This window comes from Ursus maritimus, unplaced genomic scaffold (genome assembly GCF_017311325.1).
Source record: "Ursus maritimus isolate PB19 unplaced genomic scaffold, ASM1731132v1 scaffold_6, whole genome shotgun sequence".
In the NCBI taxonomy this organism is placed as follows: Eukaryota; Metazoa; Chordata; class Mammalia; order Carnivora; family Ursidae; genus Ursus; species Ursus maritimus.
Genome location: NW_024426774.1, coordinates 60,947,275 through 60,965,618, shown reverse-complemented (window position 1 = coordinate 60,965,618; position 18,344 = coordinate 60,947,275). Strand labels below are relative to the sequence as shown.

General features: G+C 34.3%; 1 protein-coding gene across 3 annotated transcripts in view; it reads right to left on the bottom strand.

Moving 5' to 3' along the window:
- The window catches only part of FANCL (FA complementation group L), a 90,758-nt gene that overhangs the window by 3,200 nt on the left and 69,214 nt on the right, over positions 1 to 18,344 (bottom strand). For all 3 annotated transcript variants that reach the window (XR_005832981.1, XM_040623458.1, XM_008699886.2), the window contains 2 exons: positions 7,400 to 7,550; positions 196 to 279 (listed from right to left, as the gene is read on the bottom strand). Coding sequence is in view for 2 of the 3 variants with exons in the window: in XM_040623458.1 (XP_040479392.1) it covers positions 196 to 279; positions 7,400 to 7,550 (235 nt within the window). In the remaining variant the exon portion in view is untranslated. The remainder of the gene's footprint in view (positions 1 to 195; positions 280 to 7,399; positions 7,551 to 18,344) is intronic.

Below are 18,344 nucleotides of genomic sequence, written 5' to 3'. Positions count from 1 at the left end.
ACATACAGAATTTGCTAATTGACTGGAAAATCTAAATCATATATTTTTTAAAAACCACAAAAGTACACAGTTCAGAATGATGAGACATTTTCATTTAAAATGATTACCAATATATTAATATTTCAGAATATTTTAACAGTGTGAGATAAGAATTTTAGGACTCTGTTAAAAACATTTAAACAGGAGATCTCATACCATGGTCTGCTCCAAGAAAGCAGCACTCAGGAAGCATGGTAGGATGCCTGGGGTCAACCTCTATATTTACTGAAGCATTATTTCCTAGAATAAAAGAATATGAAGTTTATAGAAGTAGAAAAGTTCATCAAAAAAATAAAGGGATATCTATTTGGGTACTTACTGTACCAAAGGAAAGATCAGCCAATGTTTTATAGTTTCTTTAAAAGAAATAAATTTTGAAATTATGATTATGACAGAAGATTTGGGGATCCATCCAAAGTTTCAAAATACATAGTCAATCCACTGAGTTACTATAATTAGTTTATACTAAAATTCTGGTCAGAATTCTGTTGTTACAGTTTAAATAAAAATTATCTATAAAGTGATAAGGATTTTTAACATTAAAAGAAATCGGAAGATTAAGAACTATCTAAATGACTTCCATGACTTTCTTGAAAAGCATAACTGTGCTCAAAAATTAAAAGACCAGGAATACAATAAATGGTAAAAACAGACATGTTAATGATTTTTTTATGAAGTTTTATCAAAACATTTTCTATCAATAATGACTTTCAATGTAAATGGACTAAATTCTCCAATCCAACAATGCAGGGAGTCAGAATGGATTAAAAAAAAAAAAAAAAAAGACCCATCTATATGCTGCCTACAAGAGACTCATTTTACACCTAAAGACACCTGCAGATTGAAAGGGAGGGAGTGGAAAAATATTTATCACGCAAATGGGTGTCAAAAGAAAGATGGAATAGCCATACTTATGTCGGACAAGCTAGCTTTATTTTTTCACTTTAAATTCAATTAATATATAGTGTATTACTAGTTTCAGAGGCAGAGTTTAGTAATTCATCAGTTGCATATAACACCCAGTGCTCATTACACCAAGTGACCTCTTTAATGCCCATCACCCAGTTATCCCATCCCCTCACCCACCTCCCCTCTAGAAATCCTTAGCTTGTTTCCTATGATTAAGAGTCTCTTATGGTTTGTCTCCCTCTCTGATTTCATCTTATTTTATTTTTCTATCCCTTTCTCTACGATCATCTGTTTCATTTCTTAAATCCCACATGAGTAATATCATATGATAATTGTTTTTCTCTGATTGACTTATTTCACTTAGCATAATACCCTCTAGTTCCATCCACATCGTTGCAAATGGTAAAAATTTTTTTTAAGATTTATTTATGTGTCAGAGGGAGAGCACAAACAGGGGGAGCAACAGCAGAGGGAGAAGCAGGCTCCCCACTGAGCAAGAAGCCCATGTGGGACTCAATCCCAGGACCCTGGGATCATAATCTGAACCGAAGGCAGCCACTTAACCAACTGAGTCACCCAGACAGCCCAAGATTTCACTTTTTTGATGGATGAGTAATATTTCACTGTGTGTGTGTGTGTGTACACACACACACACACACACACACACACATCTTCTTTATCCATTCATCTTTGATGGACACACCTGGGTTCTTTCTGTATTTTGGCTATTGTGGGCACTGCTGCTATAAACATAGGGGTGCAGATGCCCCTTCAAATCACTATGTTTGTATCCTTTGTATAAATACCTAGTAGTGCAACTGCTGGGTCATAGGGTGGCTCTATTTTTACCTATGGACAAACTAGACTTTAAACCAAAACTGTAACAAGAGATGAAAAGGGGCACTATATCATAATAAAGAGGACAATCCAACAAGAAAATCTTAACAATTATAAATATGTATGCACCCAACGTAGAAGCACCCAAATATATAAAACAATAACAAACATAAAGGAACGAATTGATAATAACACAATAGAAGGGGACTTTAACATCCTACTTACATCAATGGACAGATCATCTCAGCAGAAGATCAACAAAGAAACAATGGCTCTGAATGACACACTGGACCAGATGGACTTAACAGATATATTCAGAACATTCCATCCTAAAACAGAGTACACATTCTTTTCAAGTGCACATGGAACATTCTACAGAATAGATCACATATAATGTCACAAAATAGGCCTTAACAATTATAAAAAGACTGAAATCTTACCACTCTCCTTTTTTAGTCAATGCTATGAAACTTAAAGTCAACCCCCGAGAGAAAATTTGGGAAGACCACAAATAAATGGAGGTTAAACAACATGCTACTAAACAATGAATGGGTCAACCAGGAAATAAAGGAAGAAATTAAAAAATAAATGGAAACAAATGAAAATGAAAACACAACAATCCAAAACCTTGGGGATGCAGCAAAAGTGGTCCCAAGAGGGAAGTATATAATAGCAATACAGGCTACCTCAAGAAGCTAGAAAAATCTCCAAAAACCTAACCTTACACCTAAAGGACCTAGAAAAATAACAATGAATGAAGCCTAAAGCCAGTGGAAGGAAGGAAATAATAAAGATTAAGACAGAAATAAATGATAAACTAAAAATACAATAAACAGATCAATGAAACCAGGTGCTGATTCTTTGAAAAAATAAAATAAACCTCTAGCCAGACTTATCAAAAAGAAAACAGAAAGGACCCAAATAAAATCACAAATGAAAGAGGAGAAATAACCAACACCAAAGAAATACAATTATAAGAGAATGTTACGAAAAACTATGTGCCAACAAATTGGGACAACATGGAAGAAATGGATAAATTCCTAGAAACATACAAATTACCAAACCTGGAGCAGGAAGAAATAGAAAACTTAAACAGACTGATAACAAGCAAAGAAATTGAATCAGTAATGCAAAAACTCGCAAGAAACAAAAGTCCAGGGCTAGATTGCTTCACAGGTGAATTCTACCAAACACTGAAAGAAGAATTAGTATCTATTTTTCTCAAACTATTCAAAAAACAAAAATAAAACAGGAAAGGAAGGAAACTTCCCAATTCATTCATTCTATGAGGCCAGCATTACCCTGATACCAAAACCAGATAAAGACTCCAGTAAAAAAAGAGAACCACTGACCAATACTCCTGATGAGAATGGATGCAAAAATTCTCAATAAAATACTAGCAAACTGAATCCAACAATACATTCCAAAAAATCATTCACCATGATCAAGAAGTTTTTACTCCTGGGCTGCAAGATTCACAAATCAATCAAGGTGATACATATACCACATTTATAAAAGAAAGGATAAAAACCATATCATTTCAATAGATGTAGAAAAGATATTTGACAAAATACAACATTCATTCATGATAAAAACCCTCAACAAAGTAGAGTTACAGGGAACACACCTCAACATAAATGTCATCAATGAAAAATCCACAGCTAATATCATCCTCAATGGGGAAAAACTGAGAGCTTTTCCTCTACAGTCAGGAATAAGACAGGAATGTCCACTCTCACTACTGTTATTTAATATAATATTGGAAGTCCTAGCCACAGCAATCAGAAAACTTCAAGAAGAAATAGAAGGCATCCAAATCAGCAAGGAAGAAGCCAAACTTTCACTCTCTGCAGATGACATGATACGCTATATAGAAAACCCAGAAGACGCCACCAAAAAACTGCTGGAACTGATAAACGAATTCAGTAAAGTTGCAGGATATAAAAATCAACGTACAGAAATCTGTTGCATTTCTATACACCAATAATGAATCAGAAAGAGAAATTAAGTAATCAATCACATTTACAATTGCAACAAAAATAATAAGATACCTAGGAATAAACCTAACCAAAGAAGTGAAAGACCTATACTCTGAAAACTATAAAACAATGATCAAAAAAACTGAAGATGACACAAAGAAATGGCAAGACATTCCATGCTCATGGATTGGAAGAATAAATATTGTTAAAATGTCTATACTACCCAAAGCAATCTACACATTTAATACAATCTCTATCAAACTACCAACAGCATTTTTCACAGAACTAAAACAATCCTAAAATTTGTATGGTATCAGAGAAGACCCTGAATAGGCAAAGCAACCTTGAAAAAGAAAAGCAGAGCTAGAGCCATCACAATTCCAAACTTCAAATTATATTACAAAGCTGTAGTGATCAAAATAGTATAGTACTGGCACAAAAACAGACACACAGATCAATTGAACAGAATAGGACACCCAGAAATAAACCTACAACTATATGGTCAACAAAGCAGGAAAGAATATCCAATGGGAAAAGTATAGTCTGCAACAGGTGGTGATGGGAAAACTGGACTGAAACACGCAAATGAATGAACCACTTTCTTACACCAAATACAAAAATAAATTCAAAATGGCTGAAACATGACTTAAGTGTGATACCTGAAACCATAAAAATCCTAGAAGAGAACACAGGCAGTAATGTCTTTATGACACTGGCAACTTCTTTCTAGATATGTCTTCTGAGGCAAGGGAAACAAAAGCAAAAATAAACTATTGAGACTTCATCAAAATAAAAAGCTTCTGCGCAGAGAAAGAAATAATCAGCAAGACTAAAAGGCAACCTATGGAATGGGAGAAGGTATTTGCAAATGACATATCTGATAAAGGGTTAGTATCCAAAATATATAAAGAACTTGTAAAACTTAACACCCAAGAAACAAATAATCCAATTGAAAAATGGGAAGATACAAATAGACATTTTTGCAAAGACGACACACTGATGGCCAACAGACATGAAAAGGTACTCAACATCACTCTTTAATCCAAACTACATTGAGATACCACTTCACACCTGTCAGAATGGCTAAAAACAACATAAGAAACAACAGGTGTTGGTGAAGATGTGGAGAAAGGGGAACCCTCCTGCACTGTTGGTGGGAATTCAAAGGTACAGCCACTCTGGAAAACAGTGTGGAGGTTCCTTAAAACGTTGAAAATAGAACTACTCTATGAACCAGCAATTGCACTACTAGGTATTTACCCCTAAGAATACAAAAATACTAACTCAAAGGGATACATGCACCCTAATGTTTATAGCAGCATTATCTACAATGGTCAAAATTATGGAAACAGCTCAAGTGTCCATCAACTGATGAATGGATAAAGAAGTACTGGTATAGATATACAATGGAATATTATCCAGCCATTAAAAAGAATGAAATCTTAGCATTTGCAACTATGTGTGGATGGAGCTAGAAAGTATTATGCTAAGTGAAATAAGTCAATCAGAGTAAGATAAATACCATATAATTTCACTCATATGTAGAATTTAAGAAACAAAACAAATGAGCATAGGGTGAAAAAAAGAGAGAAAGGAAAACCAAGAAAGACTCTTAATACAGAGAGCAAATTGATGGTTACCAGAGGGGAGGCAGGTGGTGGGATGGGTTAAATAGGTGTTGGGGATTAAGAAGGGCACTTGTTGTGATGAGCACTGGGTGCTCTATGGAAGTGTTGAATCACTATATTGTACACCTGAAACCACTATTACACTGTATGTCACCTGGAATCTAAAAACTCAAAAAATAAAAATACAGAAATAAAAAACATTTTCTGAGTTCTTTTGTTCCATGTGAAGCTTTCACATTATATGTTAACAATGGATTCAATTCATATTAAATCAGAAATTGTTCATTCAACAAAAACAACTAACCTAGTTTATAGAATCTAAGAAAATCTATTTCTATTTGGCACTAGATTCTTTTATAAATTCTACCTACTGAAAAATTGTACTAATTTCAGAAATTTTACTGTTTTTTGAAGGTACATTAGTATAACTATAAGGTCTATTTGGATTTTATTTTTACAAAAAAAATGGCCTGATAAATTTTATACAATATAGCATTAGCTTTTGGCTAAGGTTGGCAACAGTATGAACACAATTAACAACAGATCTGACAAAAAGAGGTAATCAAGTAAAATAAAAAATGACTACAAATCATTCATGAGAAATACAAAAATACAAAAGTTAACTTATTATCTCATTTGTTTATACATTCTTTACCATGAGCACAAATTCCATTTTAGCCTTTAGCAATGTCATGTACTAACGGCTCCAGAAAGTTCTTTCACTTAACAATAGGTATATTATTTAATATATTTCAATTAACTTGCTGAAAACTTGGGTCTTAAAAAAACAAATCAATGCCTGAAGTGAAAAAAAAGCTAAAGGTAAATACAGAGTGAATAAAAACCAGGTTGTCTATGCTGAACAATGAGAAATATAATAAAAGGTATATTTAATCATTACCTGATCAAAATAATTATTTAAATGGAGCCATGAAGAAAATTAATTACAACATCCTTTGAAGAAAATACTTTCATTCTTAATATCTATTTGTTCACAAATACACCATAATTTGTTAATCATTCCAAACTAAAAACCATTAGACTTTTTAGACTGAGTGACACTGCTACTTGTAGAACTGCGGCACAATGATACCTTCCTTTTCTTATAATTACATGTTACTGCTTTTCTCCCAGATAATCTATTACGCCCGGGGAAAAAAATACAAAAATTGCTAACGTGGATATGATTCACAACAGAATTTCATAATATCCTCCAAAATATATGCCTTTTAACAATATTTGGGCTAAGGAAACCAAGAAGGAAAAATATAAATAGGTATCTCAAGTCACCTAACTACACTACTTACTGTGAGCTCAAATATAGTTTAAAACACCTAAAACATTGAGCGGTTGAACTCTAAAACTGACATATATTGCTTGTTCATAATGAAAATACATAAAGCAATACTTTTATAATAAAGATGGTAATATTACAGGGATAGTTACAGTTATATCACATCTTATTAATATCATGTATTTATAGTAAAGAAAATACCTAAAATATGTTTATTATTTTCTGCTTTCTGATTACTCTTCAATGGCATGCATGGCCCACTTCAGCTTCTTTTATCCTCTAAATTTTGTCAGAAAATATTCCCAGATCTGTTCATATTAATCTTGTCTAAGTCTCATGGATGAAGACTTTCATTATTACAATTTTTTTCCCTAAGCAATGTAAGTTTTGAAAAACCTGTTCCATTAGTTCTGTGCTAATTAAAATCTAATTAAACAGTATCTCTGAATGATACTTCATTGACCATCACCTTTTATACCGAAACACCTCAGTACTTGCCCTTTTCTCCTGAAACATTTATTCAAATACATAGTAATAAATCACAGTTCATCCCAAAAAGTTTTAATAGCTGACTTCATAAAAAAAAAAAATCTCACCTAAGAGTCCAATATCCCCTTTAGATCCATTTTTCTAATTAATACAAAGTACACACATACACACACACACACACACACACACACACACACATAGTCTCCTTAATCCTTTTTCCGTACCTAGTGCAATTCTGCGCGCCGTCGCACTCCGGGTAGGTTTTTCTGGCTCAAGTACCCAAGTCTTCTCATCGATTTCATCCATAACATCCCAGAATGCCTTCAGTGATTCTAAGGCTGCCAAAAACTGACCGTAAATGCTTACTAAGGAGCTCTGTGAAAGACAGATAAAACCTGCGTAAGTTGCATGACGCTCTTATCAACAGCAGATAATCTTTCACTTAAAATACAATTCAATTTAGAAATTTTAAGCTCTGTTTCATTTCAGCTGAAACTACTCTAGTAAACAAGAGTCAACTCTCCCTGCTTCACCTCTCTTCACCGCCATTAGCATTGACAGAATTTTCTGATTGGCACTGGGACTGTGCATCTTATCAGAAATTGTTTTTTAGAGACCGTATTTTTATATGATGCATTCTGTACTGTATTTATAGAATAGTAATTACTAATACAAGACACGTATGTACTTCATTAATGACTATACTATGTATTGAGCATGGTGTCTATACAATTTTAGTCTGAAAGTTATCAAGTTATCCAGTGTGCAGCTATCTACCAAGTTAAATGCAGCACAATTTGTAATTTGATTAGTTTTTAACATTATTAACTTTACAGACCTCTTTAGGCAAAGAGTATAAAAAGGTTCTACACATATTTTCCCACAAAGTTTGTATTGATTAAATTCAAATAATAATGGAGTACATTTTTTGTAATATAGATCTATTAATGAGAATATTGCATCTTTTGGTGGATGGGGAGCAATGTTTAATTGGAGCTGAAAGTTAGTGTTCCTCTTTATCCAAATCAATTGCAAATGTTCATCTGTTAATGCCTGTAATGAAATTTTACATACATCATCCCTGAAAATGTCTTCTCACGCACACAGGCACCATGTGGACTATCTAGTCCTGACAAATACTGATGTAAACCCAGAAGCACAGGATTTTAAGAGAGACCATTCACTACTACGAAGACATCTGTAGATTGAGGTTCTTTGTTGTTTTTTTTTTTTTGAGGTAAAATCGACATACATTGTATTAGTTTCAGGTGTACAACCTAATTTATTATTTGTATACACTGTAAAACCATCACAGTAAATCGTTATCTGTCACCATACAAAGTTACAAAAAATTTTTCTACCCTTGTGATGAGAACTTTTAAGATTTACTCTTCCCAACTTTCAAATATGTAATCTAACATTGACTAGGTTTTACACATTCCTAAAATTCAAACAAATTACAAATAAGATTTCTTCTAATGTTAAACTTTTAGCCAATGTCTGAATTTAGTCTTTCAGACATTAATATTTTATGGGAATTAACATAAATACATTTTCACTAATAATAAGAACTAAAGACATTATTGAATTTTTTAAAGATTTTATTTGAGAGGAAGAGAGAGAGCGCGAGCGAGCAGGGGGAGGGGCAAAGGGAGAAGGAGAAAGAGGCTTGATCCCAGGACCCCAGGATCAGGACCTGAGCCAAAGGCAGATGCTTAATCCACTGAGCCACTCAGGCACCCCTACCATTACTGATTTTAAAACTCAATTTATAATTACTTTCAAGCAAAGTCAAAAGTTTCTTATAAAGTAGTATGTTTAAAGGTTACCACTATTTACTAAATATTTTTATATTAAAAGCAATAAAAACTAAAAGTTTAAAAGAAGAATTAAGGATCTTATTGTTTCAAATAAGCAATACATATTTTTTTTAAAAAATCACTAAAAATATTACAAATGTATTTATCCCAAATAACTGATACAAACCAACAATGCAAGAATACAGTATGCCCTGAGTAACGTGAAAAGAAAGTACCTCCTTAAAGGTATATTTTGTACTTAATACGTGCTTAAGGAAAACCCATTTCATCTCATCACTTGAGTCAGGGTTTACACCTAGATGAAGTCATGGCTCAGTTTCACAAAACTAGTTCAACTCTGCAACCTTCAATAAACGGGTGGGGGGGGGAAGGGGGGGGAGGTTGGGGAATAAGAGCAGGAACAAAAGCCTGAAGACAAAATACCTGTTCTCTTTTGTTGCCACACTTATCTATAAACTTAGATGCCAAAATCCAGAAATCAGAAACCAAACTCCCAAGTTTTGTTTTGTTTTTACTGTGGGCTACACTTATTTCCTCTTTCATTAAATGTGCCGCCATTCTTTAGATACCCAAACAGATCAGCTGTGATCCTTGCAGATTTCTTTTTATACCTAATATCAATAACTAAAGACCTGTTTTTATTTTTAACACATTTCTTGGTAGCTCTATTTACCCTAGTATTATTATGTACTCTTAAAATAACCCCCCTGGACACCTGGATGGCTCAGACAGTTAAATGTCTGCCTTCAGCTCAGGTCATGATCCCAGGGTCCTGGGATTGAGTTCGGTGTCGGGCTCCTTGCTCCGTGGGGAGCCTGCTTCTCCCTCTGCCTGTCTGTCTCTCTCGATTCCTCTGACAAATAAATAAAAATACTTTAAATAAATAAATAAAATAACCCCCTCGTTCTTGCTTCCACATCCAGACATGCCATCACTGACTTATCACAGAATACCCTCCCTAAAATGTAAAACTGAACATATCGGTCCGCCTCAGAAAACCATTCAAAACAACCTTCTAACTGGGTTTTCCCCCACTAGTCATATTGCCCTGAAGCCCATTATTTATATTGTAATTAGGCTGATATTTGTATTCTGCAATCCTAATACTATAACTTCCTGGCTTAAAACAAAACAATGTAAATGCAGTTCCTCTCAAAGTGATATTTTTGCTTTGTAATACCACCACTTAATGATAGCAACACAAATTCCAAAAGCTGTTCAATAAATACGTAAGTAAACTGAAGTCAACTACCTGATATAAAAATAATCATTTATGACCTTCATCATTTTATTTATTAAGGCTATTGTTATTTACAGGTAGCTTGCAAATTATGTTTTATGTTAATGATTAAAACCACAGTTCTTTTTCATGGCTTGCAATTAACATTGTTTAATGTGTATCCATCGATGTAAGAGTACACTGAGTAAACTGAAATACTCTCCATGGGTATATTTACCACTCCAAGCTTCAGTAACCATCTTCTCTATGATCCCCAATTTCTATGATTCCCAAATTTCTTTAGGCCAGATCGAGAACTCCAGAACTGCTCCGCTATCGCTCTACAGATGATCTCCACATGGCTAACAGACATATCATACTCCTAGTGCTCCACACTGATGTCATTCTCTTCCAGGAGAAAGCTTCCCCAGGAATCTAAGCATGGATTACTAACCAGATAACTAGATTACTAAAAAACCCTTCTAACTGAATTTTCTTCCTTTAGTCATAGCCCCCTAAAACTTATTTACATTGCAATTAAATTGATTTTTGTATTCTGCAGATCTGATACCATAATTTGTGTATAATAAGGCAATCATTGATCATCAGATACGTACACAACAATACAATTGCTGAACAGTATGTTGGTTTATTAACAGCGTTATTGAGACGTGATATACAAAGAACTGTACATACTTAATGCGTACAAGTTGATGAATAGTCTATTTTTGCTTTGGTGCTGGTGCTTCTGGTGTCGATCAAGAGATTATTACCAAGATTAAGATCAGGAAGTATTCCCCCTATGTTTTGTACTAGGAGTTTTTAGTTTCAGGTCTTATATTTAAGTCATTAATTCATTTTGATTTTTGTGCACAATGCAAGGTAAGGGTCCAATTTCCTTTTTCGCACGTGGATATCCTATTTCCCAATACTTCATTTGCTGAAGAGACTATTCTTTTTCAAAATCAGCACAAAAACGTCTCTTTCCTTTCTCTCCACTTATAGCTATCTCTGTATTTTAAAATCTATAATTACCTATTTCATTGTTAACCCAAGAAAGGGCTAACCAAACAAACAAAAAAAGTCATAAAATGTTTTCACAGTGGCATCTTTCATTTGAAAGTAAGTATGCCAAAACACGATGTCCATTTCTGGTGTGCCTGACTGTAAAGGAAATTCTAAACACAGCTCTACTTAAAACTAACTCCGCGTTTTGAACAAAAAGTAAAGGCTATCTTTTTAATAAAGAAAATGACAGTAAAAAAGAAAAAAAAATACAACAACCCTGGAACTAGAAGTCAGTTGGTAATTAACAGAAAAAGTAAATTTTGAATCCTAAAAGTCATCATCGGATTTTACTACGTAGTTATGTGAAATAGATACATTAAATACTATTTTTATGTTCTAGATAAAGAAAAGAGTCCAAAAAGGTGAATAGTGAGACACAAAAACATTTCCCCTGGGAATTTCAATGAATTTAGGAGGTAGACATTAAAACTAATGTATCAGTAAGCTATATTTTTCTCCAACTGCTTATTTTATCCATTAAATCATTCACAAACTCTTATCTTGAACTGATTTTCCTACAAAAATTAGAAAACAAAAACCCATTTCTAAATGCAGTTTCGAACAAAGCAAAATTCTATACACATCATCATAAATGCCAAAGGAGCACACACTATAATATGACCAAAATTAATATCAAAGTTAAATATTTTGCAAAAAGAAAAGTTTTCTAAAAAATTTCTTCAAAAATAAAAATTGCCAATTCCCAATTTTTAATATAAGGAGTTTCACATCTCACCAAAGCTACTTTTTAAAGATTATTTTGGGGATGGGGGTGTAGGGGAGCAAATTTACAATGTGCAAAATGAATTTATAAATGAATCAAATAAAACAAGACTCAGGAAAAAAGAATACTGATATTAAGAAGTAATATTAAAATAAAATATAAAATGTTGGCAAAGTCGTAAAACAACCTAAACTCTCATATGCTGCTGGTAAGCATGTAAAATGCCACAACCACTTTTGAAAAGATCTGGCACCGTTTTAAAAAACTAAATATATTTCTATCTTATGACCTAGCAATTCCACTCCAACAGAAGTGAAAAGATACGTCCATAAAAAGATTTATATAATGTTCATAGCAGTTTTATTCAGAGCGCCAAAAATTAGTATAAATCCAAATGTCCATTAATAAAAGCTAGAATATACAAACTAATGTATATTCATGTAGCAGACTAACGGGAATAAAAAGAACAAACCACTGATACATGTCACAACATGGAGAATTTCAAAAATATGCTGGGTGAAATGAGGCCATCTCCAAAAGAGGACAGACTGTACACTTCTGTTTACATGAAGTCTGAAACAGGAAAAAATAAGGCATAGTGAAAAAATCAAAACAACAGGGATTTACTAGGAGGAGATAAAAGACTGAGATAATGGTCATGCTCTGCATCTTGAAAATGGACTACATGGTATATTCATTTACAGAACTTATGTTACACACACTTGGAATTTATGCGTTTCATGGTTTCCAAGTTTTACAAGGAACTGAACTTTAGTAAAGGTAGACATGCTGAAGTATTTTGGGGAAAGATCTTGGACACCTGCAAATTACTTTGAAAGGCAACAAAACTCAGATCAACTTAGGGATGGAGAGATGCACAAATGGAAAGGTAAGTGATGAAGCAAGAACAGTAAATGTCAACTCTAGAATCTAGGTGGTGGGCACATGAGTATTCATCACAAACTTTTTCAATGTTTCTGTAGGTTTCAAAAGTTATAATAAAATACTGGGGGGAGGGGAAATTATATAGAACTTATGTGAGTTATTCATTGTAACTAAAAAAGTTAATTGAATCAGGTTATAGACTAATCTTTCATTTTTTTTTCAAATAGTCAATAACTGACCTTTAATTCATTAGACCTTTAAATTAGACCTTTAGGTTAAAAAAAATACATCTTTGTATTCTCAAAGTAAAATTTAGCATTTCCTTCAACTACAGATATAGATAACAACAGAAATAGTATCAATACCTGTAACTTTCTCTACAATAAAAATTGTACTGCAATCACCTAGGGAACTTAAACACTAATATCTAGATTCCACTGTCAGCCATTCCTTTTTAATTAACCTTGGTTCAATGCAGCCTTGGCCTTGGGACTTCTAAAACCTCCCCCCCAAGGATTCTAATGTCCAGAAAAAGTTAAGAACGACTAGAACGATGAATAGCCATCCCTGTTATAGTCCAAAAGTTACAGGATCATATTTCTAAAAGATTTAAACAATTTATGAAGCAAGAGACAAAGATAAGCACTACATAATGACAAAGATAAAACCCAACTGTATAAATTTATGCACCCAACATAGGGGCACCTAAAAACAGAAAGCAATTATTAACAGCCAAGAAAGGAGAAACTGACAGTAATACAATACAAGCACAGGACTTGAACACCTCACTTACAGCAAAGGATAGATCATTCAGAGAGAAAAATCAACAAGGAAACAGTGGCTCTGAAAGACACATTTGACCAGATGGACCTAACAAATATATATACAGAATGTTGCATCCAGAAACAGCAAAAATACTCGTTCTTTTATTTTTATTTTTTTTTAGTAGTTTGCTCTATCTCTCAGAGCCAGTCAGTGATGGACCTAGCTTCTTCAAACCCATTCTACCTGAGTATGAAGTATATGAGCTCCCTACCTGCTGACAGTTGGCAGGAGTTGAAGAGATGCTGTCCTCCCAAGACTTTGGTTAAGCACATGGCAACTCCAAAATAAATAATGTGGGTGAAATAGAAAATAAAAAAATAGGTACAGAAAGCATAACACCCGGTCGTAAAAACTGACCTAAATAATGTGTGGGGTATAATCTCTGGGAGTATTAGTATACTGATGTCCAAATGTCTCTCTCTCAATTTTATTATCACTAGACTTCAAGTGTAGGATGAAAAAGGACTTGGTTGTTGAGTGAAGGCTCCAAATATATTTGCTTCAGGTAATTGCTTATGTTGCCTATTCTGATGAAATCAACAACAGTAGGAGTGCAGAGGACAAAAATGGGAGCAGAGCCAATGTTGAAATGAAGTGAAAAGCAACGTGTACGGGTGTTCATACAAATTATTCTGGAGGAAAAGATTGGTGGGGGTGGGGAGGAAGTGGATAATTGAGGAAAGAACCAAACTTGAGAGGGTATTGGGGAAGAAAGGAAGAAATAGGTAAGAGACACAAAGAGGCTTCAAACCATTCTGTGGTGGGGAAAAGAATGCCAGCAAGGACCTCACCTCTTTCTCCAGAGCTGTTCATGGGTGGCTGCTGGCTCTCAGCAATCTGTGGGGGCTGCTGGGTGGCTTTACCTGCACTATCCTGGCATTGATTTCATGACCCCCACTATAACCAAGGCTAGGAGCACAAAGGCGGACCCTCTGCGAATTCAATACGGATACTGGTGGGAATGACTGCACATGGTAAAGGGTGGTGGCCAGGGGAAAGAGTATTGATACAGGGGCCAGCAGACTTGGTTCGAATTTCAGCTCTAACACTCAAAGTTTAACTTTTCAGGACCTCACTTTCCCTGATCGTAACATGGGTGTGTTGTGCCAGCATCATAAGGTTGGAGGAGTAAATGTGAGAATGTACCTAAAACTGCCTCACACAAAGCCTGGCCCATGGGACATCTCCATCCTTTCTCCTTGCCTGGAGCCTTTTGGTGAAAAGATACCAATTCTCCTTACCTTGGCTTTAAATTTAGGTAAAAAAATAGAGTCTTCTTCAAAATCTTTTCAAGTATACATAGAACATCCTCCAGAACAGATCACATGTTAGGCCACAAAACAAGTCTCAATAAATTTAAGAAAAATGAAATCATATCAAGCACCTTTTCTAACCACTACAGTAGGAAACTAGAAATCAGTTACAAGAAAAAGTCTAGAAAGTACACTATACATAGAGGCTAAAAAACATGCTACTAAACAATGAATCAGAGAGAAAAAAAAAAAAAAACCATGGAGAAAAATGAAAATGGAAACACAATGGTTCAAAATCTTTGGAATGTAGCAGAAGCTATTCTAAGAGGGAAGCTTATGACGATATAGACCTGTGTCAAAAAAAGAAAAGAAAAGAAAAAGAAAAATCTCAAACAACTTAACTTTACACCTAACATGGCTAGACACAATAAAAAAAAAAACAAATAATGCCCAAAGCTAGAGGAAGGGAAATGATAAATATTAGAGCAGAAATGAATAAAATCGAGATTAAAAAAATAGAAAAGATCAATGAAACCAGGAACTAATTCTTTGAAAATATAAACAAAATTGATAAAGCCTTACCCAGATTCATCAAGAAAGAGAGGACTCATATAATTAAAATGAGAAACAAAGGAAGAGAAATAACTGACCCTACAAAAATACAGAGGATTATAAGAGATTATGAAAAATTATATGCCAGCAAATTGGACAACCTAGAAGAAATGAATAAGTTCCTAGCAACACATCTTCCAAAACTGCATCATGAAGAAATAGAAAATTTGAACAGACCAAAGACCAATTACTACAAATAAAATTGAATCAGTAATAAAAAAAAAAAAAAACTAACAAACAAAATTCAGGACAAGATAGGTTCACATGTAAATACTACATTTAAAGAAGAGTTAATACACATTCTTCCCCAAACTATATCAAAAAACAGAAAAGGAAGAAAAAGTTACGAATTCATTCTACAAGGCCAGCCATTACCCTGATACCAAAACCAGACAAAGACACCACAAAAAAGAGGAAACTACAAGCCAGTATCTCTGATAAACAAAGATATAAAAATTCTCACAAAAAAATTCAATAGTACATCAAAAAAAACCACTCACCACGATGAAGTAGGATTTATTTCAGAGTGTGAAGGTGGTTCAATACTCACAAATCAATGTGATGTATCACATTAATAAGAGAAAGGATAAAAACCATATGATCACCACAATAAGATGCACAAAAGCATTTGACAAAATACAACATCCTTTTTATGATAAAATCTTTCAATGAAGTAGTTTTAAACGAAACATATCTCAACATAATAAAGGCCATATATGACAAACTGACAGAAAACACCATACTCAGTGGTGAAAAACAGAGCTCTTCCCCTAAGATCAGAAACAAAGATGTCCACTCTTCCCACTTTTATTCAACGTAGTACTGGAAGTCCTAGCTGCAGCAATCAGACATGAAAAAGAAATAAAAACCATCCAAATTGGTAAGGATGAAGTAAAACTGTCACTCTTTGCAGATGACATACTATAAATAGAATTCCACCTAAAGACTCCACCAAAAACTATGAGAACTGATCAATGAATTCAGGAAAATTGCAGTACACAAAATTGATATACAGGAATCTGTTGCATTTCTATATGCTGAGTGGCAGAAGGAGAAATTAAGAAAACAATACCATTTACAATTACATCCCCCAAAATTAAATACTTAGGAATAAACTTAAGAAGGTGAAAGACCTCCTATACTCTGAAAAATACAAAACATTGATGAAAGAAACTGAAGATAACAAAAACAAACAGAAAGATGTGCCATGCTCATGGATTGGAAGAATTACTGTTGAAATATCCATACTGCCCAAAGCAATCTGCAGATTCAATGTAATCCCTATCGAAATACCAACAGCATTTTTAACAGAACTAGAATACCAAAATTGGCGTGGAAGCAAAAAAGACCTCGAATAGCCAAAGAAATCTTGGGGGGCGGGGGGGAGCTGGAGGTATCACAATCCAGATTTCAAGATACACTACAAAGCTGTAGTAATCAAAACAGTATGGTACTGGCACAAAAACAGACGCAGAGATCAATGGAAGAGAATAAAGAGCCCAGAAATAAACCCACACTTATAAGGAGGCAGGAATATACAATGGGTAACAGATAGTATTTTCAATAAATGGTGCTGGGAAAACTGGACAGCTACATGCAAAAGAATGAAACAGAACCACTTTCTTACACCACACACAAAAGTAAATTCAAATTGGATTGAAGACCTAAATGAGACCCAAAACCATAAAAAGCCTGGAAGAAACAATAATAGGTACTAATCTCTTTGACATCAGCCTTAGCAACATGTTTCTAAATGTGTCACCTCAGGCAAGAAAAACAGAAGCAAAAATAAACTATTGGAACTACACCGAAGAAAAAGCTTTTCCAGTGAAGGAAACCATCAACAAAATGAAAAGGAAACCTAGTAAATGGGAGAAGATACTGGTAAATGATATATTCGATAAGAAGTTAATATACAAAATATATAAAGAACTTACACATCAAAAAACAAACAAAAATCCAATTAAAAAATGGGCAGAAGGGGGCACCTGGGTGACTCAGTCGGATAAGCATCTGACTCTTGATTTCAGCTCAGGTCATGATCTCAGGGTTGTGAGATCAAGCCCCACATCAGGCTCTGTGCTAAGTATGGAGCCTACTTAAGATTCTCTCTCTCTCTCCCCTTCCCCCCTCCATCTCCCTCCCACCCTTCTCTTTCTCAAAAAAAAAAAAAAAAAAAAAAAGGCAGAGGGCCTGAATAGACATTTTTCTCAAGAAGACAGATGGCCAAAAAACACATGAAAAGACGCTCAACATCACTAATCATCAGGGAAATGCAAATCAAAACCACAAAGATATATCAGCCTACACCTGTCAGAAAGACCAGACTCTAAAAGTAAGAAATAACAAGTACTGGCGAGGATATAGGGGGAAAAAAAGAAACCCTTGTGCACTGTTGGTCAGAATGCAAACTGGTGTGGCCACTGTGGAAAACAGTGTGACAGCTCCTCAAAAAATAAAAAATAGAAACATCATATGACTCAGTAATTCCACTACTGGGTATTTACCCAAAGAATACAAAAACACTAATTTGAAAAGGTATAAAGGTATATGCCCCCCTCCGTTTACTGCACTATGTACAGAAGCCAAGATATGAAAGCAACCTAAGTGTCCACTGATAAATGGACGGATAAGGAAGATGTGTATACATATACACCCAATGGAATACTACGCAACCATAAAAAGGATGAAATCTTGACATTTATAACAATATGGATGGACCTGGAGGGTATTAAGCTAAGTGAAATGAATCAGAGAAAGACA